At 49.0% G+C, this 25,801-nt stretch overlaps 2 protein-coding genes across 14 annotated transcripts in view; one reads left to right on the top strand and one right to left on the bottom strand.

Moving 5' to 3' along the window:
• KEAP1 (kelch like ECH associated protein 1) overlaps positions 1–19,504 on the top strand; it is a 20,891-nt gene extending 1,387 nt beyond the window's left edge. The window contains exons 2-6 of the mRNA XM_084835849.1: positions 9,028–9,688; positions 11,562–12,247; positions 14,470–14,675; positions 15,827–16,003; positions 18,512–19,504. Of these exons, the coding sequence (XP_084691975.1) occupies positions 9,146–9,688; positions 11,562–12,247; positions 14,470–14,675; positions 15,827–16,003; positions 18,512–18,678 (1,779 nt within the window). The 5' untranslated portion in view covers positions 9,028–9,145 and the 3' untranslated portion in view covers positions 18,679–19,504. The remainder of the gene's footprint in view (positions 1–9,027; positions 9,689–11,561; positions 12,248–14,469; positions 14,676–15,826; positions 16,004–18,511) is intronic.
• SPC24 (SPC24 component of NDC80 kinetochore complex) lies at positions 19,088–25,801 on the bottom strand. Of its 13 annotated transcripts, none has more exons than XM_084835859.1 (7): positions 25,626–25,801; positions 24,739–24,901; positions 24,277–24,467; positions 22,324–22,468; positions 21,633–21,725; positions 20,006–20,082; positions 19,489–19,919 (listed from the first exon to the last, which is right to left on the bottom strand). In XM_084835859.1, exons 3-7 carry the CDS (start codon positions 24,446–24,448, stop codon positions 19,813–19,815), a joined length of 594 nt encoding a protein of 197 aa, XP_084691985.1. In that variant the 5' UTR covers positions 24,449–24,467; positions 24,739–24,901; positions 25,626–25,801; the 3' UTR covers positions 19,489–19,812. The 13 variants fall into 13 exon arrangements, 12 of the variants coding, with proteins under 12 accessions (XP_084691981.1, XP_084691985.1, XP_084691986.1 ...); XM_084835860.1 differs by having other exon boundaries at positions 25,724–25,801; XM_084835862.1 differs by having other exon boundaries at positions 24,739–24,935; positions 25,768–25,801.

Raw genomic sequence — 25,801 nt, 5'->3', positions numbered from 1 at the left:
AATACAACAGGAGGAGCTTTGGGAAAGGAGCTTACTCTTCCTCTAAGACTGTATTGGACTTGGGTATGAGTGTATTTGGCTGGGGTGGAGGTTTAGGGAATTTGGCCTGAGGTAAAAGAAGTCACAGTGTCTCTTGAGTCCTTAAGAAGTGTCAGCAAACATTCTTGTGAACGCCCCACAGTAAATATTAGTAATCCCTTATGTACAAAATATAATTTTAATAAATTAACTTGTTTCATAGTTCCTCTGGTCTCTAGTGTCAGTTGCCCATCTCACCTCACGTCTTACACCAGGCTACTAGGAGGTTTTAAAGTATTCTAAGGAACAATCCTATGCGTGTTTAGACCAAAAGATTGGCCCTACAACTCCCAGCATTCCCCAGCCAGCTAGCCATGCTGGTCAAAAATAAGGAACCTCATAGGTGGTATTGCCCAGTGAAGGAGCAGACTCCCCTGGGGATGATAGAGGTCGTAATCCACACAGCTGGTGGGCACTATGTTGGGAGAGGCTGACTTATAACAACAATCAAACCCTAAACCAAATGAATGAGATGGCCTGTACCAAACAGTAGAAGATAACTGTATCCACAGACGTCTAACTTGTCGCTTAACTCATCGCCTTTAACACAGCCTTGTCCAACTGGGCTTTATTGGACTACAGCATCTACCTTCCCCAGCCAACACAGCCATTGGTTAGGGATGTCAGGAGTTGTAGTCCAGCACAGCTGGCCAGGATGCCAGGTTGGGCAAAGCTGGGTTAACATGACCAGTTAAAAGCCAGCTGGGATGGACAACGTCTCACAATTCTTCCTAAAAGCAACCAGAGAGCTGAATCTTTGTACTTTGGGGAAAGAGGCTTTCATATATCCAAAGCCTTCATATTGATGCCTTTGTGAGAGATTGAAGGAAATGTTTATACCTGATTCAATAAACAAGATGAACACAAGCAACCCCTCCTTGTCTGGAGCAAAGAGCATATGTTGTAGTTTCACTTTCATTCCCCATTACAGTAAAGCGCTGGAACCTCAAAAAAATACACAAGCGTGGTTTTAACTCCTCGTCTCACCACTTTTTAATTGGCCATGACTGACTGACTGAGCAAGTAAAGTTTTAGGGTGCAGTCCTATACATGTTTAGTCAGAAAAAGTCCTACAGTTCCCAGCCTGGCTGGCTGGGGAATGCTGGGAGTTGCAGGACTTTTTTCTGTCTAAACATGCATAGGATTACATCCTTAGTTGATTAATCTTCTGACTAAAGGTTGCAGCCATAATGTTTGTGCTTTACTGCTTTTCCATTGACCTTATTAAAAAGGAAACGGAAACAAGTGAAGTCTGTACATAAGTAAGGACCACCCTAGTGCCCTGTGTCAGTGTCTCAATAGAGAAATGGTGTGTTGTATGGAGATATCCATTACCTGAGGCAGTATGCTTGTGTATACCAGTTGCTGGGGAACATGGGCAGGAGGATGCTGTTGCACTTGTGTCCTGCTTGTGGGTTCCTGGTCAGCAGTTGGTTGGCCACAGTCTGAACAGGATGCTGGACTAGATGGACCCTTCGTCTGATCTAGCAGGGCTCTTTTTATGTTCTTATTCTGCGAACCATCCTCATGAAGCCCAGAAGAAATGGCAAACTGCAATTTAGGTTGTACTCCTTTTTTTAAAAATATATTATTATAAAATTTATAAAGTGCTCCACATCAAGAAATGTTGGAGTGGTGTGCAATAAATTAAGGCACAAAATACAAGAAGTTACAGTAAAAACAAAACTCTTGACCTGTTAAATCCAGCCAAATCGTTGTAGCCTGGCAGCAGGCAAGACTTTGGATCTTATAGAATTATAATTATAAGAATTACTTAAAGTAGACAAGCCTTTGTGAGGGTGATTTTCACCCTTCCACGCAACGATGGTTGGATATGATGAAGCAGAAGATTTCAAACTTCCTTAGGCCAAAGCCACGACTGCACATATGAGGGGTTCTGGATACACAGTCTGCGGTCCCCAGTACCTCCTCCCTCTGCAAACACTGCTGCTTTGGGCCACCTTAGGTGGCTTATGGAAAGGCCAGGAAGGAGGCCTTCCTGCTTCTGCCTGCATCAGCTGGGATTGCAACACTTACTACTAGTAGCAGGAGCAACCCTTTGTAGGGAAGATGTGCTGGTTGGCAAGGTTTCCTGGCATGTTTTTAAACAACACTTGGTCTTTTCCTGCTGAATTTGCACACTGCCCTCTCCCTAAACAAGCAGTCCAAGCTCAGACTTTGTTTTTGGCGGACACGTTGAGTGTAAAAACCCTGCCCACTCTCATACCCAGAAGTGGAGGAGGCGGCAGCGGCGGCATGGGGCTTTGTTGCATCTCTGTGCACAAGAGACCAGAGCAAGCCGCTATACCTAGTGCTAAATATGTCATCTTCCTGGTCTAAAAAAACACATGACTTGGGGGACATGGGGGGGAGGCTTTATTTACCTGTAGTAGTAGATGAGAATCCAGGCTTTTGGACTGTGCTTCTTGAGTTAAGGACTGCAGACTTTTTGTTTTAGAGTGTGGTTGTGTGTTTACTTCAAATTAATTCCCGTTGGTTTCATTGAACTTAGTTACATGTCTTAAATACACACACACACGCGCGCACACACAATTGTATTTAGTGGTACGTATTTCCTTTTCTTTCCAGACTCGGCCTAGGAAATAATTGGGAAATGCATGTTAAGCTAGGCAACTTAAGGGCTGGCCTGGCAAAGTTTAATGCTGACACCCAGATATTTTGTAATATCTTCTTACTTGTGTGAAGGGCTGGTTCCCCAGACTGGAAAAATACTTCTGGTCCTTTACCATGCTTTGGCACAGGTCCTGTTTGGGACTTGCCCAGGAGTACTTTATAAACAGCATGTAACTTGTCTGTCTCCTACCCTGCTGCCCTTAGTGCTACCCATATTCTGCCCCTACTTGCATGATGGCAACACAAAAGTGTCGATCTGCCCCTTCACCTGCTGCTTCTGGGGCTCCAGCTGTAGTGACAAGTCCCATGTCTGCATCCATTAAATCACTCCAGAGGAAACAGATTGTTTGGCGGTTTCCCAACTTTGGTGCCCCCCCCAATTCTAAAACGTTGAAATGCCCCTCCTAAGGCTTGGTTAGTGGCAGTAAGAGCTTTCAGATACAATTTGCTGTTGTTGTTGTTTTTGTATTTTGGCCTCTCTTTCGCTTTTGGCCCTGCTCACCACTGGAACACAGCCTCTGAGAGCTTCTCTGAAATGGAATTCTGCCCTTGGGCTGAAAGAGGTTCCCCACCCCTGGACTATGGCAAGATATTACTCGTTATGCCCAATCTTAAAAAAAAAAAATAGTTTGGAGACCACCAGAGCTCATCTACTGAATTCCCAGAGTTGCACAGAAACACAGCTTTGGAAAGAAATCTGCAAAAGTTAGTAGCCTCGAGACATTTTTACTGGAACCCTAGCCCATCAACCTGGGAGTGAAGCTGGGAGAATATTTGAACCATTCCTTCTGCACTGCTCCTCCTCTTCTTGGTCTAACATGCTGGAAACACAGCACAGATGGAGGATTCTGAGAGTCGTCCTTGTGAGAGAGACTGTACTAGATGGCTAAGTTAGGAGGAGACAGATTTCTGACTCCACAGTTCTCTTTGCAGGTGTGTTTCAGGAAGGGAAGCGGAGCCTTCAACCACTCGCCAGATGCTACCTTCGTAAAAGCCCTGACTTTGCCCCATGAGCAAAGCTTTATTTGCTTAACTTGGGACAGAGAGTGCTGTTGGTCCTCTCAGGCCTGGCTGATGAAGGACATGTGATCACTTCTCTCCCAGCATAAGGGGGCCTGTTGATGACCTGAAGTGCTCCTGGCTGGCATGAAGTAGAGATGGCTGAGGGAAGTCCAGGAAACAATGACCGCCAATGAATCAGCATGGTGTCTGTGGGGAAACTGGGACAGCCGACTAGTCCAGCTTTAGCTGTTTGGGAGGACAGTCAGGAACCCGTGAAGCAAAGACAACTCACCACCACCTATGCTCAGTAATGGGTCACATCCATCCTGGGGGTCCCTACCAAATGGCTGTGCCAGTTGGAGGGCAGGAAAATAGGATTCCTGAGGAGCTCAGCCTTATCAGCTATACCCCGATTTAGTTTCCATTGTGTGCAGGAAGGTGAATCAAGCTGATGCTTAAAGAACCAGGACAAGGTGGCTCAGAATAAAGTTGCTGTCCTTGATTTGCTGTTCACCTGAAGTGGCTTACCCTCACTACCCAAAGAGGTGTGAGAACTCTGGATATACGCAAATGCCCAGCTCTGGGCCTAAAGCAGAGATGGGAAACTTGTGGCCCTCCAAGTGTTTTGGCCTGCAAGTCCCATCAGCCCTAGCCAGCACAGCCAGTGGTGACGGATGATGGGAGTTGCAGGCCAAAACACTTGGAGGGCTACATGTTACCCACTCCTGGCCTAAAGCAATCAGACTGGTCCTAGACTCTTTAACTGGCCTGCTTACAGCCCTAAAGTGAAAATCACCATGCTGGGAGCACTGGGGAAGCCACTGGCGGGATGATACATCGAATGGATCAGCACTCATCAAGGTGAAGGACTTCCAAATTATGCACCCCCAACACAACTGTGCACTTTGCAGGATTGCACAAAAGCCTTCATGACAGGAACACTGGAATCTACCTATGACCTTACTTACTAAACCCCAGTGTAAAGTAATTCCAAGGAGAAACCACCCACCCACCACCACCCCTTCTGTTAATCAAGCCAAAGATGACTGCTTTTCTTTTGTGCCTGGACAGTCTCCTCCCAGGACCATCCCCCATCCCCTCCACACTCAAGTCTTTAACTACCTAGGCCCAGCAGCCCTTCTCTGTCTAGTCTTCAGTTCCCCTGGACACACCACCAGAACTTGTACAGCTTTCCCCTTCTCCAAGTTTGTGAGTTCCTGCTTGGTGCCTGCTTGTTACCCCACTAGATCATTTCTTCCTTTTTGGATCATGGATAGAACAATAAGGATAGGTAATAATCTGCTTCTTTCCCCCTTTCCAGCTCTATTTTCCTGCCGTTTCCTCTACCCTACTGCTTCTCCCTTTTCCCACCCCCTCATCCAAGCCAAAGTTATACTGAGCAGTTCTCTGCACAACTCCCTTCTGGGAATGCCTCATAATTAACCAGTTAGTTGCCGTTTTAGCACTCTTTCAATAAAAACGTTTATTTTCTGGAAAAGCTCTGGTTTGTTTCCATGGTTCATTTATGAGGGCAATTCCTCTGTCCCCTGGCTATCTGCCGGTGGAGCAGGGCCAAGGCTGTGTGGGGAAGTGGTGTGCCTTCACAGAGCATTTGCGCTAAATTCACCCAAGCATGAGTGTTCCGGAAGGGCTCAATCCCTGAATACAGGGAAGTAGTGTGCAGGTCTGTGTTGAGACACACGCCACGAGCAAGTGTGGTGACACTGGACTGAATATGCAGCTGCGTTTGTGATCTGATAAAAGCACCTGGTGTGGCTCTGGTTATTCCTTTCCCATCAGGGTTCCTGTGGCACCTCCTTCTTTGTCTTTCCTGACTTTGTAAGAGTCTTTATAGGAGCCCTGGAGAGAAACACCTTAAAAACTCAAAATTCCTAGGAATCCACGCTAATCTCCAAGCGGGATGTATCCCAATTTATCATAAAATCATAGAGTTTGAAGGGGTCGTTTAGGTTGCTTCTTGGCTGACATCTTTTCCACCTAGGAAGCACTTCTGTTCAGGAAAAGAGGCGTGTACGTGATGATGACGATGGCTGCATTGCTATCCCGCCTTCTTTTGCAAGGAACCCAAGGTGACTTACACGGTCCTCCTGCTCTCCCTTTTTATCCTCACAACAACCCTGTGAGGTAGGTTAGGCTGAAAGTCAGTGCCTGGCCCAAAGTCACCCAGTGAGCTTCATGGCTGAGGGGGGACTATAACCCAGGTCTCCTGAGTCCCAGTCCAACACTCTAACCTGTACTCCACGCTGGATCTCAGAGAGATTACGCCACACTGGCTCTCAGATTCCAGAGAGGCAACTGAGGAGAGTGCCCACTGTGGGTTCTCATCTGGCTCTGTCCTAGCATAGCCGCTCGTCCCATGGATTCTCCCTCCATTATTATACATCTGAGGTCCTTTCTGAGCTGAGGCACGGGCCAAAGACATCCCCCCGCCCCCGCGGCCCCTGTTGAACTACAGCAGGGCCTTTGTCAGAGTTTTCCTCATTCTCCACCTCAGCTGTTCACTCCCATGACTGAGTCAACGCAAGTGAGCAGTTGTCAGCCATGGTGCATTCTGGGAGAACTCTGCCAAGGTAGTGTTGCTGTTCCCTTGGGGGGGGGGAGGTAAAAGGGGGCCTTTGTGTCCGGGTTCAGGAGTGAGTGAGGCAGTTGGCAGAGCAAATGCTGCTGCCCCCTCCGTGCAATTCAAATCAGGGCCCTCAATAAGAATTATTTGCCAGCTGGGGATGGCGTCCATCCCACATGACCATTTGGTGCGCATCTACTTTGGGTGCAGTGTGTCTGCACTAAGGATGGGGAGGGGCTACTACAGCCTTCCCCAACCTGGTGCCCTCCAAATGTGTTGGACTACAACTTCTACCATCCTGAGCCGGCATTGGCTATGCTGGCTGGGCACCAGGTTAGGGAAGGATGGGTTACTGTCTACGTATCTACATGCCAATCTGTTTACGTGTGGCTTGAAGAATTTCCCTCTAAACTGAAGTGCTTTTCCATCTGTCCCATTTGAGGTGGCTGTTGGACTGCAGCTGTAAGCAGTGAGGCCAAACCCAGAAAACCCCTTAATTCTCTTTATTCTGCCTGTAATCCAAATGAAGACTTGCAGACCACACAGTGAAGTAGGCTTCTAGTCCCTCATGCTTTAGGAGGAGAGGTTCCCACACATAGCAGGGGGTTGGATGTTTTAAAGTGGGATGTTAGTGCAGAGAGCTGGTCTACTGGAGGGGCTAAAAATGCAAGCTGTGGGCTGGGTTGTTCCCCAGGTCAAACCGTGTTCCTTTGTCAAATGTATGTATCGCTTTACAAAGAAACTTACCAAAACGGTGTACAGTAAACAACACAAACACAATAAAAAACAATAGAAGAATGATACAAAAAAAATCAGTTTCATCATCTACAGATCTAAAAGAGTAACCAGAAGTTTACTTCAATCATTGGCCTCAGGTAAACCACTCAGGGACAGCTCCAGGTTTGAGGGACCCCTGACAAGTGCCATTAGGTGGGCCTTCTGACATGGGTGCCTCCCCAGTGGGTTTACCTGTTGCGGGTGGTGGGCAGCAGAGCTGTAAACCACCTGCCATTTTAATTTCCCACAATGCCACTGGGGGGAGGCACCATTTTGATTTCTTACAATGCTCTGAAGCAACACTGTATCAGGGCCATTGTGTGTATTTAAAATGGTGGGCAACTCACAGACCCATCTACCTGCAGGGGGCTCTGCTGGTGTCCCGGGACCTTGGTAGCTGCCAGAACACAAGCTCTGAAGCCACTACTCTCTCGGCCTCAACCCCACCATCACCAATATGCAATCTTTGGTCAATAATACTGGTATATCTTTCAGAGTTGCTGCAATTATTACTGTGCATTAAGTACTTTGAACTCTGAAGCGCTCCGTATACATGCCAAGTATTCATCATGATGATGACAACAAAGATGCTGCAATTTGGGATTGGTTTGGGGGCAGGGAGGCTACAACTGTGCAGGTTTCCTTGGCATATATTGCTGAATTGCCCAAAGTGTAAGCTGCCTGGGCAGGGACCTTTATAGTTGTGTTGTGTACAATGCAGTGTTGTGTACAACAGCACACTGGCAGGCCAAATATTTTAATAACGTAGGGTGACTAGCTCGTAGAATCATTGCTACCTGTTTAAGAATTTCAGTATTTATAAGGGGTTGACACTGAATAGTAGATGCTTCCAGAGGAGTGTGGATCTGGATTTATATCGTAGTGCCATGTTGATTACAATACGAATGATGGCCAACCTCCCCCCCACCCCCCCACCCAACGCTTTGTGGGCTTTGGATGACTGGGCAAAAGTGGATGTAACGGACTGCTCTGAATGGCATCCTGGGATCGAATTGTCAACTAACTTGCTGAGTCATGATGAATACATGTGAACTTCCTGGAGTGGCTTGCGTGGTCCTCTGCAACAGGGGCCTCCTAAGAGAAGGGGAAAGGTCAATTTCTTGCCATTCTGAGAAAATCACACACAAGTTACTCATTTACGCAAGTACATGTTGACTCTCTGTTATTAACAAAACAAAGTGGTGAGGATATAGAACTCTGAGCAATATCCCTGTATAAATATCTTGGTTTTGAAACTGTGTTTACGTCCCTTAAGGGTGCTGGTCTCAATCAACCCCAGTTATTTTTGCACATAGAATTGCAGGCCCTTTGCTTTGTCTTGAACCCCAAATGTCTTGGGTCAAGAGTCTCTATTCCTGGGCAAAGAAAACCCCATAAATTCTCAACAGGTCCTACCCTTTCACATCCGTATATGAAGTGTTAGGTATGCCTGCACTTTCAGACCTACTGCCTCCCTAAACCAGGACTTAAGTATAGATCCTGCTAACTGGCTGTTTTTCTCTGTACAACTATTGCTCCTTGGCCTCATAAGGCAAATGTACTTAATTTTAAGTAACTAAGACACACTATACACACAACACCTTCACAAGTGTGGAGAGAGGCTTATGGATGCTACTGTTAATGCAGGTGGTGGAAAGGGAGAGCAAGTACCTGAACCTTCCCTGACCAGGCGCCTTCCAGATGTTTTGGACTTCAGCTCCCATCAGCCCCATCCAGCATAGCCAAAGGTCAGGAACGCTAGGAGTTGTAGTCCGAAACCTCTGGAGGGCACCAGGCTGATGAAGGCTGTGGCAGCTCATGAGACGTTGAACCCTCTGCTTCCAAAAGGCTGAGGCAGGAGTGGAGTCCAGGGCGGAAACCCTGATGGGGAGTTGTGCTGCCGGCGGCTTTGCCCCCTAACCAGCCCTCTTGCTTCTCTGTCCCCTGTGCAGGTGTGGAGACTTTGCTGCATGCCGGGGCTCTGTAGCCAGCCCCCCAGCCTAGCCGGTTCGTCTGCCCTGCTTCTTTTCCTTGGTTCCTTCATGCGATGACTCTGTGGCTGCTTCTGTGATGTACTCTCCGGAGTGCAAGGCGGAGGTGACCCCCTCGCACGACGGCAGCCGCACCTTCAGCTACACCCTGGAGGACCACACCAAGCAAGCCTTCGGCATCATGAACCAGCTGCGCCTGAGCCAGCAGCTTTGCGACGTCACCTTGCGGGTCAAATACAAAGACCTTCCCCCTGCCGACTTCCAGGCCCACAAGGTGGTGCTGGCCTCCTCCAGCCCCGTCTTCAAGGCCATGTTCACCATGGGTCTCCGGGAGCAGGGCATGGAGGTAGTCCCCATTGAGGGCATCCACCCCAAAGTGATGGAGCGCCTCATTGAGTTTGCCTACACGGCCTCCATCTCCGTGGGCGAGCAGTGCGTGTTGCACGTCATGAACGGGGCGGTCATGTACCAGATCGACAGCGTGGTGCGAGCCTGCAGCGACTTCCTGGTGCAGCAGCTGGACCCCAGCAATGCCATTGGCATCGCCAACTTTGCCGAGCAGATCAGCTGCACGGAGCTGCACCAGCGGGCGCGAGAGTACATCTACATGCATTTCGGGGAGGTGAGTGCCTGCGCAAGGGGAGGGCCCTGAGTGTGGAAGGTGATGGCACCAAATGGCAGGGTGTGCCCGCTTGTGCTGGAGCGCTGTAGGGAGCGGAGTTCTGCACATCTGTATCCTTCTGCCTCTCTTTCATTGTTTATTCTCTTTTATTGTTATTCTATGCATGAGAGAATGGTTCCCTGCCTCCACCCCGTGCCCAGACAAGAAGCAAGGCACTAAAGTCTAAGAACATAAGAAGAGCCATGCTGGATCAGGCCATGGGTCCATCTAGTCCAGCATCCTGTTCACACAGTGGCCAACCAGCTGCCCACAGGAAACCCACAAGCAGGACATGAGTGCAACCCTCCCGCCCAAGTTCCCCAGCAACTGGTGTAAATTGGCATACTGCCTCTGATACTGGAGGCAACGTATAGCCATCAGGACTAGTAGCCATTGATATGTTCCTATCCTCCATGAATTTGTCTAATCCCCTTTTAAAGCCATCCAAGTTGGTGGCCATCGCCACATCTCATGGAAGTGAATTCCATAGTATGACTATGTACTGTGGGAAGGAGTCCTTCCTCTTATCTGTCTGAATCTCCCACCAATCAGCTTCATGGGATGACGCCGGGTTCTAGTATTACGAGAGAGGGAGAAAAATGACTCCTTATCAATTTCCTCCACACCATGCATAATTTTGTATACCTCTGCCATGTATCCCCTTACTTGCCTTCTTTCTAAGCTAAACATTCCCAAACGTAACCTGTTCTCATAGGGGAGTTGCTCCAGCCCCATGATCATTTTGGTTGCCCTTTTCTGCACCTTTTCCAACACTACAATATCCTTTGTTAGGTGCACTGACCAGAACTGCTCGCGGTATTTCAAGTGTGGTTGCACAACAGAAGTCCCACCTTCTAACCACTGGGAAACCTATCCAGCCATTTCAATGGCTTCTTGTGCATCAGGCAATGCCCATGCACCATCAGTCTGTCTCTGCAGCCAAAAGGGCTAGAAACTTGTTTGCCTTTTGTTTTTTACAGAACTGTGGAGATTGGGAAAGCAAGAGTTCTGTGGCCAGCATTGCATTCTAACTGTTTTCTAGGCTTGGGTGCAAACATGAAGCTGGACAGGCTATGGCAATAGTGTCTAGTAACTGAGAGGCCAAAGCAACAACCATCAATAGCCTTGAGGAGCATTGTAAAAGAATCTCCCCTCCTTGCACCCAGCCCCTGCCACAGCCTTCCCCAACCTGGCTGGGTCATTATGGGAGCTGTAGTTCAACACATTTGGAGGGCATGAGATTGGAGAAGGCTGCCCCAGCAAGCGTTGCTGGATAATCAGTTTGGACTGTTGATCTCAGAACCTCAAAATTCTTGTTTTTTCCTCAGAACTCATGTATATTTATGTGTTTGTTCTAAGTTTGGTCTTCACCTTCCCTACTCTGCAGTAGCACTGCAAGTCACCTTAACAGCTCTTGAAGACAGGTGTGGCCCTACCATTAGGCAGAATGAGGCGGCTGCCTTAGGCAGCGGATGTTGGGGGTGAAAAGTGATGGCAAGCTGTTGGAGGATAGTGCTGGACGCGCCGCTTGGCCTGACTTGCACCCCCTAAGCTAGGCTGCTGCTGTCACGTGTGGTGGACGACACTGCCCTCTTGAAGTAAGATTCAGTTGCCGGTCTGGGGAATGGGAATGGGAGTGGGAAGCCATCTTGTCCTCTGCCTCAAGCAGGAAAATGTCCTGGGCTGGTCCTGCTTGCAGAGCAATGATCTGGTGATGCGCAAGAGGTCAGTGTTCGAATGGCTGCAGTGAACTTGTGCGCCGTTGCCCTCTCCCCATCCCCGCCGGGAGGGTTTGGCGGTCGCACTCACGGTCTCCCCCACAACTCCTTTGCAGGTGTCTAAGCAGGAAGAGTTCTTCAACCTCTCGCACTGCCAGCTCGTGACGCTGATCAGCCGGGACGAGCTGAACGTGCGCTGCGAATCGGAGGTCTTCCATGCCTGCATCAACTGGGTGAAGTATGACTGCGAGAACCGGCGGCTCTACGTCCAGGCCCTGCTCAAGGCGGTGCGCTGCCATTCGCTCACCCCGCGCTTCCTCCAGATGCAGCTGCAGAAGTGCGAAATCCTTCAGTCGGACTCTCGCTGCAAGGACTACCTGGCCAAGATCTTCCAGGACCTGACCCTGCACAAGCCGACCAAGGACGTGCCCTGCCGGGCGCCCAAAGTGGGGCAGCTGATCTACACGGCGGGGGGCTACTACCGCCATTCCCTCAGCTACCTGGAGGCCTACAATCCTTGCGACGGCTCCTGGATCCGGCTGGCCGACCTGCAGGTGCCCCGCAGCGGCCTGGCCGGCTGCGTGGTGAGCGGGCTTTTCTATGCCGTGGGTGGGAGGAACAACTCCCCCGACGGCAACATGGACTCCGATGCCATTGACTGCTATAACCCCATGACCAACCGGTGGTCTCCCTGCACTCCCATGAGCGTTCCCCGTAACCGGATTGGCGTGGGGGTGATTGACGGCATGATCTATGCAGTGGGCGGCTCTTTTGGAAGCAATCATCATAACAGCGTGGAGAGGTGAGTGGGGGGAATAGGCTCTGGGGGCACACATTGTAGCACAGCTGGAGGCAAGCCTCGGCTCCCTGACATATTCCACCCCTGCTCTGGTCTGTAGGGCCACTTACAGAGGTGCTGAATGACCAAGTGACGCCCAAGATTCCTAGGGAGTTTGTCTTCCATTCATTGCTTATTACATTTATATCCCACCTTTTGCTCCAAAGATCCCAGGACAGTGTACATGACCCTCCTCCTCTCCGTTTCATCCTCACAACAGCCCTGTGAGGTAGGTCAGGCTGAGAGGCAGTGACTGGCCCAAAGTCACCCAGTGAGCTTCTTGGCTGACTGAGGATTTCAACCTGGGTCTCCCCACTCCAGCACTCTAACCGCTTCACCATACTGGCTCTTAATTATGTTTTGGTTTTCTAAGCACCCTTTAGGTCTGTTTACCTGCTTTTATCCAGTCCCAGATGATTAAAAATGCATTTCTGTGGGTTAGGAGTGTGCAAAAGCCTCCAGACAATACTGAGAACACTTCCATCAGACAGTTCTAGTGTGTTGAAACTGCACATGTGATATAGTCCTTTCTGAGCCGTATCTCAAGATTGTACATGCAGGAATTGCCTTTTTCCTGACATAAAACCTGCTGTGTACATAGAAGCTAGCGTGGCAGAGTGGTGTCTATGAAACTTTTTTAAGAGGAGCTCAGTAGACTGGGCGCAATTCTGGCTGCCCTCAAATCTTTCCCCTCCGAAAAGCTGTATCATTTAAGTCAGAGAAGCATTTTGGTCCAGATCCGGCAGTAATTCACGCCATGACATTTATTTATTTTATTTTATTTCATTTATTTCATTTCTATACCGCCCAATAGCCGAAGCTCTCTTGTTGTGCATGCCTAGTTGTGCATGCCTAGACATGTTGTGCATGCCTAGTTAAAGGCGCAATCCTATGCATGTTTAGACAGAAAAAAGTGCTGCAGTTCCCAGCATGCCCCAGCCAGCCGTGCTGGGAGCTGTAGGACTTTTTTCTGTCTAAACTTGCATAGGATTGCGCCCTAGCTGGTTGATGGGAGTTAAGAGTACCTGCACAACTGTGATCACGCGATGTGGGGTAGCGGGTCCTGCCCCTGCAGGGTTACTGGGAGAGTTGCAAGAGCCCACGTGCTCCCGGGCTTCTGCCATCTCTGCCACTGCCACGGACAATCAGAAGCTGGTGGCGGAAGATGGCTTCTTTGCAAAAGCAACAGGGACCCCTGGAGTGTTTCCAGATGAGGCTTTCATCATGCCATTTCCTTGCCTCGTTCACAAAGCTTTGGGGGGGGGTGTCCAGATGTTGTCGTTTTCCTCTCAGAACCCTCCCATGTTTTCCCACTGCTTCTTCCATCCCTCTTCTTACCCCGGATAATCCGTTAAGAAAGAAATAGCTACACGATGCCTTCTGATGGTAGTGCTAGGAGCCCTCCATCTGGAAGCACCCACTGATGCTCTCCCGAGAAGCTTTTGGCACGTAAAAAGGAAGGTTAATGCAGGGGAAAGGAAGGGAGGGGGGAAGTGGATTGATGTGGGAGCTGCTGATAAAAAATAGAAAGGAGAGGCTATGAAAGAATCCCCTGATGCAGCTGCCTTCCGCTGCTGGAGCCTGGCTGACAGTTGTTTGCTCTTGCTGAAGCTGAACAGGCCCACCCTGTAGTCCCTTTGCCAGCACCTAGTTCAGTGGAACACTGAGAGCAGCCCACCCCCACTGCCCCTGAAAAAGGTTTGATTTTTTTTAAAAACGGCATCCGTAGTCTCTGTGGAGCACCTAAAGGGTTAAATTTGACTTGCAAACGAGCTAAACACAGCCCTTGCAGCACTCTGTAGTGCTGCGGAACAGTTTGTCACCAAATTTAGGCAATAAACCTGTGATTATTGGTGGGGGGGGCGCCCCATGGACTACACAGCGATTTGTGGAGTGCAGCCCACCAGGGGGAAGGGGGAGTCCGGGGGGTCAAAATGGCCCCTGGTCCTCCTGCAGTTGCCTCCCCATGACTTAGAGGAAGGGCTCGGGTAATGGTAGCCCAAGGTCTCACCCCAAGCCCCAGAGCAGACGGCAAGCAAGACTGGGCCCTCCCAGCCACCGCTGCTTCCTCTCAGCCCTCTTGCCTCCCCCTCCCCACCCCCAGTGGTTCCCCCCTGCACTGGGCTGACTCCTCTCCATGCTGCTTTTGTCAACTTGCCCTGAGGTGGCTCCTCCTCTCCCGCCAGGTACGAGCCCGAGCGCGACGAGTGGCAGTTAGTGGCACCCATGCTCACCCGTCGGATTGGCGTTGGGGTCGCTGTGCTGAACCGCCTCTTGTACGCGGTGGGAGGCTACGATGGCACCTGCCGCCACAGCTCAGTGGAGTGCTACTACCCCGAGCGGAATGAATGGGAGACGATTGCCCCGATGAAAACCATCCGGAGCGGAGCGGGTGAGTGTGGTGACGGCAGGTGTTCTCCTCCAGCCAAAGGAGGACCTCCTCTGCTGGTGGCACAGGGATCCAGGTGCATCTAGCAGCCCTCTCTTCTGCCCTGCCTGGGTTGAGGTATTAAATTTGGGTTCTGCAGACCAGGTTCCCTGCCTGTTGCCAGGGAGGAGGACGGCAATGCCAGCTCTTAGCCATGGTGGGGAAGAAGCCTTTGGTGCAATGCTGGCTCCTTGTTTTGCGGGCCCTCAGGCAAGACACCCTCGATTGGGCCCTCCCTCAGTGAGTCTGCCTGCTCACCGCCATGGTCGCCAGCTGCTCTTGCTCCTCCTCCTCTCTCTCAGCATTGCTGCCCCTTGTTTGCTTGACAGACAGAGAGCCAGGGAGCAAGCAGGCCGGGGCATCTCCTGCTCGCCACCACCCTTGTCCGGGCCAGAGCAAGAGGCCGGTGAACATGCAGGTTGCCATGGTGAAGAGGTGGAGCAACTCCCAGGGTCTCTTGTCAGTGGGCCCCTGCTGGGGTGTGGGCCCTCAGCAGGTGCCTGACCATGCCTACTCTTGACGCTGGCTCTGCTTTGGTGTCTAACTAGCAGTGGAAGGAGAGACTCCCAGCTCCTTCTGTACTGGAGTTCTGGACTGAACTGAAGTTGTTAGACTGGAGGCTGAAGCTCAGTGACAGGGCCAGGAAGTTCCTGTCAATTGCACGGCACTCTGCCGCTTGTTTTGCTGATGGGCAAAGCCTCCTCGTGCCAAGGACTGTATAATAGTGATGCCAGCTCCGCCTAATGGTAGCTCAGCTAGCTCTCTGTCCCCTTACTGCTGATTGCCACCCCAAAAACAAGGGTCCAGGAAAACAGTGTCTTCTGCTTGGGAGAAGTTGCCCAGACAGGTAGGCAGTTTAGGCTGGGGTGGGGAACATGAGGCCCACTTGAGGCTGGACTCCAACTCCCATCAGCCCCAGACACTGTGGCTTGTGGGCTGGGATGATGGGCGTTAGAGTGTGACAACATCTGGCGGGCCATGGGGTTCCTCACTCCTGCGTTGAGGCTTGAAATAGGATGTTGTGGAAACACCTGTGGGATCCTGGAACATGGTATGCTGAGAGTGGCTCAGTGGATGAGGTGTGTATGTCTTAACACAGCTGTGTTGTAATGCAGGGGTTTGTGCCCTGAATAACTGCATCTATGCCATGGGGGGCTACGACGGCACAAACCAGCTTAACAGCATGGAGCGCTACGACGTGGAGGTGGGCGCCTGGTCCTTCGTTGCGCCCATGAAGCACCGGCGGAGCGCGCTTGGGGTCACCGTGCACCAGGGCAAGATCTACGTGCTGGGTAAGCTGGGTCAGAGCAGACTGCAGGTGCCTCCCTGCTGGAAAGGGAGTGGCCAAAAGGAAATGGCCACTTACAGTGTGTGCTCAGTGCAGAGTGGGTTTAGATCCCTCTTGCTAAGGGGTGGGAGCAATTCTGTAATTTTACAGAAAGAATACATTAACCCAGCTTCACTTGGTGAGGCTTACAGAGTTTGTTGGGACTTGCTCACACGTTTGCATAGGATTGCAGCTCCAATCTACAACATGGCCTGGTTTTCACATAACACTAACCCATGGTTTGTTGCCCTACCCAGGGTTTGCCTGGCAGATCATTGAAAAAACAATGGCTTGTTTTCTCAATCCCTTGGTTGGTTCTTTCCCTCCTCCTTCTCCCGCTCCCATCTTATATCCCAAATGCCTTTGTGGTGCTGCAGTACTGGCATGCAGATTGGCTGGGTCTTTTTGACCACTCTTGCCCGTTACCTCTGTAGCCTTTTCACCATGAACAACCTACAGTTCTGGGTTCACACATAATAACAGCCCATGGGTTCTCTTTCTGGGTTGTTCATGGTTATCAAATCATGGTTTGTTAGCGCAGCTGCATTCACACATCATGACAACCCAGAATTCAACCACTCATTCCATGGGTTAGCTTTACATGCGACCCAGGCCATGGGTTGTACATTCACATCGGTAGAGATCTGGTTAACACAAACAGATGCAGAACTGGCATAAAGTCCACATGCCCTGTTCTTTCTTAACTTCACCATCCAGCCACTGCCAAGGAATATATCCAATTGACAAAGTGTCATCCAACAGGACATACTTGTAGCTAAGAGCTGCTGCTTTTTCTTCTCCTTTTTAAATAACTCAGTGGAAAACAAATGATCTTGGAAAATGTTTATTCACAGAAAAAGGATATATAATTGAATACATGAGGAATATAAACACAAAAATAGCATACTAACAGCTACAGGTATGATTTATGGACTAATTTACATAGGCAATATCAAGTGATGAGTTTGTGTCTGAATCTACCATCTCTGATTAAATCAGCAGAAAGGATTCTTGTTTATCCCAATGTTGACTAGGAGCGCAGGGCTTTTCAGTTAGGCAGTTCACGTATTTGGCCATACGCATTTGGCTGTTTCATACATGCAGTTGATGCATGTATGGAAAAGCCCTCAGCGGTTTAAATTGCTATTAAACCAAAGCAAGGTAATTGGTTTTTGTTCATTTGTTGACAGAAGATGACCAGTCCATTTGCAGGCAGGCTCCACGCTTCTCAAACAAAGCAAAATGCATGCCTTCCCCTCATAATCCAGCTGGTATGCTGGATTTCAAATTGCCCACATTACTGCTTCCCAGGAAAAACAGCACTGTTTATTTTACAATGGTTTTTGTTTCAAATTATAGAAGAGTGGGACACGCATACCTTGCAGTTAGCTCCACTGAGAACAATGAGACTTACTGCAGAGTAGGCATGTATAGGATTGAACTGTTAACATGTAGTCTGATTTCAGCTGGCACTTAGAAGGGAAATATGCAGATGCAGTCAACACAATTCCCATAGTTCTTGTGTGCAATGGAACACTAACCCAAATGGAATCTTGATTGAATGGCCACGTGCAAACGATTCAAATATACTCTCTATGATCAGAGTTGTTCATATGACCTCCCAAGTATTGTTCATTGAACATGCGGCTGAGGAGGTTGTATGAACTCTCCTGCTTGGTCTGAGCTTAGCCCTCGTCTTCACTACACAAAACGTAGTCAAGAATGATCAATGGTGGTCTGTCTTCGCTGCAACCCCAAGTATGAGTGCATATGTGACAAATACTGATAGATGGATAAATAACCTATCAGAGAAAAGACATTGAGCTTTATTTGCTCCTACCCTGCCCAGGCTGTTGGGAGTTGGCGCTGCACAGAGGCTCAGCAAGAGCAGCTTGCCCTCTGGGGGCACCAGGATGGATTAATGCTGCCCTACATTGAGGATGTATGACAGCATCCCCAACCTAGCATCCGCCAGATGTGCTGGACTGCAGCTCCCGTCATCCCCATCCAGCATGGTCAGTGGAGATGCTGGCATGAAAACTCCTTGGGGGGTGCCATACTGGGGAAGGCTGCTGTAGGGTTAGACAGTCCTTCCCAACATGGTGTCCTTCAGATTTTCTTGGACTTCAGCTCCCAGCATTCGTTATAATTGGCCATGCTGGCAGAGACTGATGGGAAGTGAAGTCCCAAAACTTTGTGTGGGGGAGAGCACCAGATGTAGTGTCACCTCTTACCTTTCAACTCCCTCCTCAAAAACCATCTTTTTCATGAAGCTGCTGGCTTCCAACAGAAGCTGAGGTATGTTTAACTGTATTTGTTCATATTCATGTCCTGGCACCTGTGCCTCAGTCCCTTTGAATTTAGATTGTAAGCTCCATGGAACAGGGGCCTATTTCTTTTGGTTAAGTCACTCTGTAAAGTGCCATATAGGTTCTTATATATTGTCTTAATGGCTGTGTCTCTCCACCTGCAGGTGGCTATGATGGCGACACCTTCCTAGACAGTGTTGAATGTTACGACCCCACCACTGATACTTGGACAGAGGTAACCCATATGACATCTGGTCGTAGTGGTGTGGGCGTGGCCATCACCATGGAGCCGTGCTGCAAACAGACGGATAAACAGAAGTGCCATTGTTAAGGGCAACAGGGAGGGGCCAAAGCCCCTCAAGCTGGAGGAAGGAAAGCAAACGGGAGAGGATCTAGTATTAAGACACGCCTGCTGCCAAGTCCTGTTCTGCCAGAATTGAAGAAAAGTGCCAAGAATGGGTAGAACTTCACAACCCACTTTACCCGAGCTGTGATGTAATGATGATGAAGACCCACTCGTAGTCTGTGCTTTGTAAGGGTAGCTGTAGCTGATTGGTTGTTGCCTCTCCATGTTAGCCCTGCCTAGTTCTGGGCTTGGGTCAACCAAGGACTGTCTACAAAAACTGCAGAACAAGAGGGTTTGATGCTCTCTGCACACTTCTTCTTGATTGGTTCTGTGGGAAGGTCTAATTATGGAGTCTCCTATGTATGGATGGGAAGAAGTATTTTGTACATAGGCCATTCCTGCTCCCTTGAAATGGGTTTTGTACAGACATCTTCACAACAAATTCCAGTTGGAATTCTCTGAAGTTCGGTTTCTTCTCCCTGTTCTCACTGGCACATTCTTGGGAAACTTAAGATGTAAATGGAGAGAGCAGGGAGGGGGAAGCTGGCTTTGGGCTGCTCTTCTGTGACTGATGAGCTGCAGGTAAGTGAACATAAATCAGCCCAAACATAAGAGTTCAGGTGGGCCCTGCCTAAGCTGCTTTTATATTTACCGCACGGGAAAGTGCTCACCAGGGCTTCTACCTGCCTTGATTGTTTTTTTCTTCCCCATCAGTGATGCAGCCTCCCAGTAGGCATGCTGGTGTGAAAACAACTGTTTTTTGAGTTTCATTTCTCACATGAATAAAACACCTTTTGTGATTAGTACTAAAGTTTATTTCTTTTCAGTCTGTGTGTTATTCAAACAAGCCTCTCCAGAGTACAGCTCTAATCAAAGTCATACATGGGAAAGAAAAGGCTACTGGCAACACATTTATTGTCTATAGCAGAAATGGGGAATGTGTGGCCCCCTAGCTGTTGCTGGGGTATACAGTGCCCATCATTCCTCACCATTGGCTATGCAAGCTGGGGCTGATGGGAGTTGCAGTCAAACAACACCTGGAGGACCACACATCTCCTGCCCTTGGTCCATAGCTATATCCATGAGCCCTTTGCTTCTGTTTCTCCGGGGAAGCTTCATTCACCAGGAAGTTTTCACCAGGTTCCACAGGTAGTCACTGATAAAGCAACGGGACTGCTGGCTGCTGTCGAGGTTGATAGCTTGAGCAATGTCTGGTCCATAGTGGGCTGAGGGCAAAAAAGGATTAAGGAAAAAGAACACTTAAGCTTCCCTCCTTGCAAGGAACCCCCAGTTGCCTGCAGTGAAAGGATACTTCCTTTGATTACTGTGGGCTCACAGGAGTAGTCCCAGTCAATGTGGCAGATCTGGTAATAAAGATGCACAAGATACCTGTAAGACATAAACGGGTGAAGCTGCTTCATCCTGGGTTAAACCATTGGTCCAGCTAACCCAGTAGTCCCTAGTAGCTTGACAGAGGCTCTCCAAGGTCTTAAATGAAAATGCTGGGGCTGGTAGCCCAGGGTTTCTGTATGTAATATTCACTACATGCTCGACAGCCTCTTCTGGCTTTCCCACCCCACCATTCCCCAACACACACTTTGTGTGAGCATGCACACAGATAAAACAAAGTTGGTATTTGTACAGTGCTGTCAAGTGGTCAAGGTGTTTTACATGAATTATCTAGTTATAGTCCTTAAGATGTCCAGATGTCTCAGCCTACAATTCCCATCAGCCCTACCTAGCATAGCCAATGGAGAGGGATCATGGGAGTTGTAGGCCAAAACATTGGAGGGATACAACATGCCCTGCCTTAAAAACAACTTTGTAAGTCACTCTTTCCTCACCTGATGTCTTCCAGATGTGTTGGGAGTGGAGTTCCCAATGGCTGTGCTGCCTGGGAATGATGGGTGTTGCAGTCCAATACATCTGGAGGGCACCAGGTTGGGGAAGGCTGGTGTAAGTTGGTATTATCCCCCATATTGCTAATGGCAATTGCTGAGGGGCTTACCTAAGGCCACTCAGCACATTCATGGGAGAGGTGAGATGTGAATGGGGCACAGCCCAATTTGTAGCTCAGTCTCTTAGTCACTACGCTACTTGGCATGACACAAGGGAAAAGGATGGCAGAAATCTCCCCACTTCCCCCCTCATCCATCCTGTTCTAAGATACTGCTGGGCAGTGAGCCTGTAGATGCGAGGACTTCTTCAATCCAAAAGCAGCACAAGTGTTTCTAAGGCCCGCATAAAAGTGGCCTCTGTTTACGCATACGTTTTGTCTGGACAAATCCCACAAATGGAGCACGTGTATCGCACTGTCTGAAAAAGCTCCACTGCACACAGCTGCATTAAGAAACCCATTCTAGGATGTTCACCAAAGGTGGATGTCTTCATTTGAGCTCAGAACTCAAAAGTCTTAGGGAAGGAAACAAATGGGATAATGAAAACCAGCTTCTGGATTTGGATGAAGCCCTTAAATCAGTTTCCTGATGCAGACAGCACAGGACACTGATATTAAGAAGCCAGGTTATCTTCACTGTGGTTGGGTGCACAGGACAAGGGGAGGAGGCACGGGCTTGGGCTCCTAGTCGAGTAAGCCATTGTTTAATCGGACTGGTCACCGTGACATCCAAACCGGGCTATTTGGGGCTAGGTCTGGATACGGCAACACTCCACAGTTCTCTACAGAACACCATCCCCACTATACAAATACAGGAATCCTCCTATAATGAAATAAGCCTTTAAACCACAACTGGCATCAATCTGCCTTCAACTCAGTGGGAAGAGGAGCAGAGATCCTTGTCGCTGGCTTGGGCAGCAGGTACCTCAAATCTCTTCATATCTACTCAGGGTACCTTGTGCTATAACCTACTCTCTTCCCACCTGCTTCCCAAGAGTTGGCCTGGAAATACAAGGAGCGGGGGGGGGGGGTCCCTACTCACATGGCTGACATGGACGTTTCAGCATCTTCAGCTGCAGTCTTCTCCTGCTGCCTGATTTCTTCTCTCAGTGCCTCCAGCTCTTTCCTTAACTCAGTATAGCTGGTGAGTGAAGGAATTTTCCTTCTGAGTGATTCCTCAAAGCACAGGCGGGCAACTTGTGGCCCTCCAGATGTGTTGGTCGACAACTCTCATAATCCCTCACCATTGGTTATGCTGGTGAAGGCTGATGGGAGTTGTAGGCCAAAACATCTGGAAGGCCACAAGGTGCTCAACTCTACCATAAAGAAAACGGGAAAAGCGAAGTAACGCTTCCTAGCCTCTATGAAAATAATTAGCATTATCTAAGATAAAATTCACGGTTCTGGGAAGATACACAATGATTAAGAATAACCCAAGACAAATTACCAAGAGCATGCAGCTGAAACATCCTGGATGTATCTATTTACACAAGAGGAAAATCCTGGGATAGCAACCTCTGAATCCTAGTTATGTGAACAAGCTCAGCTAAAGCCCCAAAACAAACTCACTCTGCTTGCTAGATGTGCTGCCTTGCTGAACTGGGGCAGGAGACACACTTTTCATTACAGAGGTTACCAAGCCAACTTGTCTTGGGGTTCCACCACTGTTGTGGTCTGATCTAAAAAATGAGACATGTTTGGATGGACTGAATTTGTACAACATGGAAGGATATTTGGTGTTGGTCTTCAATTTGACATCCTTCTCACTTGCCTGAAGGAATTCGTCTTCAATTTTCTGCAGCTTTTGAAGGCTTGCCTTCAACTCTTCTTCCCTGTCAGAAAGTTTCTGGGCCACCTTCTCCTCAGTGGTCATGAGCTCTGCAGTGAGGAAAGAATAGGGACAATTCCCCAATTAAAATGTAGCTGGCAGGCAAGATGTGTTCTGTTAGGGTGCCACAGCAGTGGCACAGGTTTTTTGCTTTTTATCTACCAGAGCAATCAGCAAGACTCCACAAATCACCGCCCCAATCCAAGCTTCATTTAACGTGCTGGTAGTGACTTTTAGAGCCCTAAGCCAAAGGTAAGCAACCTGAAGCCCTCCAGATATTTTGGACCTGTACTCCCATCATCTTGAACTATTGGTCATGCTGGCTGGGGCTGATGGAAGTTGTGGTCCAAAATATCTGGAGGGCACCAGATTGCCTCTTCCTGCCCTAAACAGTCTAGGGCCAAGATAACTTAAAAGACAGCCTGTTCCCATATAAGCCTACCCAGATGTTTAATACCTTCTTCAGAGGCCCTGTTCTGCATGCCCTCATCATCTTGAAGTAACACAGGTGGTGACACAGGACAGGGCCATCTTTCTGGCTGTGTCAAAGTTGTGAAAAATCTCCCTAGAGATGTCCAATTCACATCTTCCTTGATGGCCTTTAGACAGCAGCCTAATGCAGCCCTTTTACCAGCAAAACTTTGGGATAGCCTGACTCTTCTGATAACTGCTTGCGGTTTTATTTAGTTACTGTTTCTGCTGTTGGGAATGTTATTGCTTTTACATGAAGTTTTAGTTTTGTATTGTGCTTGATACTTGTAAGCCACCTTGAAGATTTTTAACTGAAGGCATCCTGTAACCGTTTAGTGATCATGGTACACATCCCTCCTTGAGGTCCAGATCCCTTCACATTGGCTTTGCAGCAGTAGAGGCTTGCACTGCTTCTGCCATCTGCGAAGCCACATTGGAAATGAAACAAGACACAGCCCCCACCCCAAGTTCTCTGGCATGTCTAGAGGACTCAAGGGACGGAGTGGCTCAAAACAACCACAAATCATGACTGGCCAGGAAGCCAAGCCGACATTTTGGACCCCTAATAATCAAATTCATTCAGAGAAAAAGCACACCCAACACAGACACACACACAGATGCTACTTGGCGAAGCCTGTTTGGTATTAACCTACTGAGTGCCCATATGGAAGCTCCATTCACCCTCCAAAGCCTCACAAGTCAATCAATGCAATCTAGATTCAGCAGGCTGCAGGCCAGAAGCTGGAGCACTGTAGGAAATAGCTCCAGGTTCAGGGTTTGAACTTTTGAGCCTAGCTCTACATCAGGGGAGGATACCTGATGCCCCCCAGATGCTTTGGACTACAACTCCCACAAGCCCCAGGCAACATGGCCAATGGTGAACCATTACAGGAGCTGTAGTCCAAAACATACGGAGGACACCAGGGTGCCTATCCCTGCCCTACTCTATGGTGGAGGGGAAATTTCACCTCCATCCCCACCACCCAGCCTGTGGTGTAATCCTGAATCAACACGTCTGTTATCCCCAACCATGGAACAGTCTTCTTCAGTGTAGGCTTTATTAAAGGCCCAAGCAACACCATTCCTTCCCACATCTTGGATCTGCTAATGGAACTTAAGACAACAATTTTTGCAGGTATCTTGAGAATGTATAAACATACATAAATATACACATATTATACACATACCTCTTCCCTTTTAAAACTTCAAGTCCTATGCAAGCACTGCTCAGGCTAACATCTGGCATTTAAACTTCAACAATGGCCCAGGAACATGTAAAGCTGTAACACTCATTCAGCCCCACCCAGAGTCCCTGATTTCAGAAACAAGTGCGCCAAAGAGGCCCCAGACTACACAAAGTTTTGAGGGAGCACAGGGCAGGGCGTACCTTTGATCAACTGTTTTGTGGTCTTTTGGGTATCCAAGAGCTTGTCAATCATCTGCTCCTGTTTGGTTAAGTTGTGCTTCAGCATGTCCATCGCCTTCCCTCCTGCCATCAACTTGAGCAGCTCCTTGCTCACTTTCTCCATATCTTGTACTTGCTCACTGACGGCAGCCATTGCAGGTTAGTGAGCCAAGCTAAAGGAAAGGGGAAGAACTTGAGTGTTGGGGGGATTTTTAGGCAGGCAATCCCCAGCAGTGACAGGCTGTTTTTTTTAACCTTTACTATTGTGGTATAAAGGGCCGCGGTGGCTTAGTGATTAAGACACTGAACTGCAGACCAGAAGGTTGGCAGGACAGCAGTTCGAGACCCGAGTGCCGCGTGACGGAGTGAGCTCCCGTCTTCAGTCCCAGCTCCTGCCAACCCAGCAGGTGGAAAGCAAGAAATTGCAAGTAGATAAATAGGTACCGCTTCGGCGGGAAAGGTAACAGCGTTCCGTGCACCTCGGTGTTCAGTCATGCCGGCCACATGACCACGGAAGCGTCTTCGGACAGTGCTGGCTCTTCGGCTTAGAAATGGAGATGAGCACCACCCCCTAGAGTCGGACACGACTGGCTGGGGACACCTTTACCTTTATTGTGGTATATAATTCACATCTTGAAGTGCTTAAAAGCAGGTGGGGACAACATAGGGTAGGAAGCAATGCAGTATACTATGGGGAAAGGTCTCCAGAGAATGTTCTGAAGATATATGCTGCAGCAACCTTGTTGAACTTAAGTAGATCTGAGTCTAGTCAGTACCTGGAAACCTCCTGCAGGCCTCCTTGAGCAAGCTCTCTGGAGAAAAAGCAGGATATATTTATTTATTCAATTTATACCCTGCCTTCCCACCAAGAAAATAACGCTCAAGGCGGATATAAGTGTAATGATAATTTAAAAAGTTAAAATAAAAGGGCAGACAACTGCCAGGCAATTTTATCCCCTTTTGATAACTATCAGACCTTGCACCTCAGAGCAAACCTTGTCTTTTAAGACCCTGGAGAGAGGCTTGTGGCACTGAGGTGGAAATCCGCCCTGTCCACATCCAGCTGTAAATATTTCAAGGCAGAGGGAAATGCCCCTAGGGAAACAGTCTTGCTCAGAACCCAGTAGGCCCCAGTGAGGAACTGGAATTAAACTCCTCATACCAAATCTTGAGTTAAACTCGTTCTTCCTGCCATTTGAATGAATAGAGTGTAAAAGGGCCACCAACTGGCCAAGACTGCACGACTGCACGCTGCACGGCATACCCTCAACATACCCCCTTTCCTTTCAACCCACCACCACCACAGTCCCAAGTACATGGGGTTAACTCACACTCTGCACATGCTCCAAGACACTCTCGTCGCCTGACGGGCTGAGCCTTGGGCAATCAGAACGGGCTCCAGGGCAAGTCCTGGCCCCCAATTACGTACCTTGGGGGGGAATTAGGTCCCTTCCGCCCACCGTGCCAACTCACCGGCCGCCCCCGCGGAGATTTCAACGCTGGCGCC

The sequence above is a fragment of the Heloderma suspectum genome, chromosome 2 (genome assembly GCF_057233095.1).
Source record: "Heloderma suspectum isolate Gila_16-S chromosome 2, 16-S_ref, whole genome shotgun sequence".
NCBI classification, from domain to species: Eukaryota; Metazoa; Chordata; class Lepidosauria; order Squamata; family Helodermatidae; genus Heloderma; species Heloderma suspectum.
Note: the sequence above shows the minus strand (reverse complement) of the source record. Positions and strands in the feature narration are given on the sequence as shown.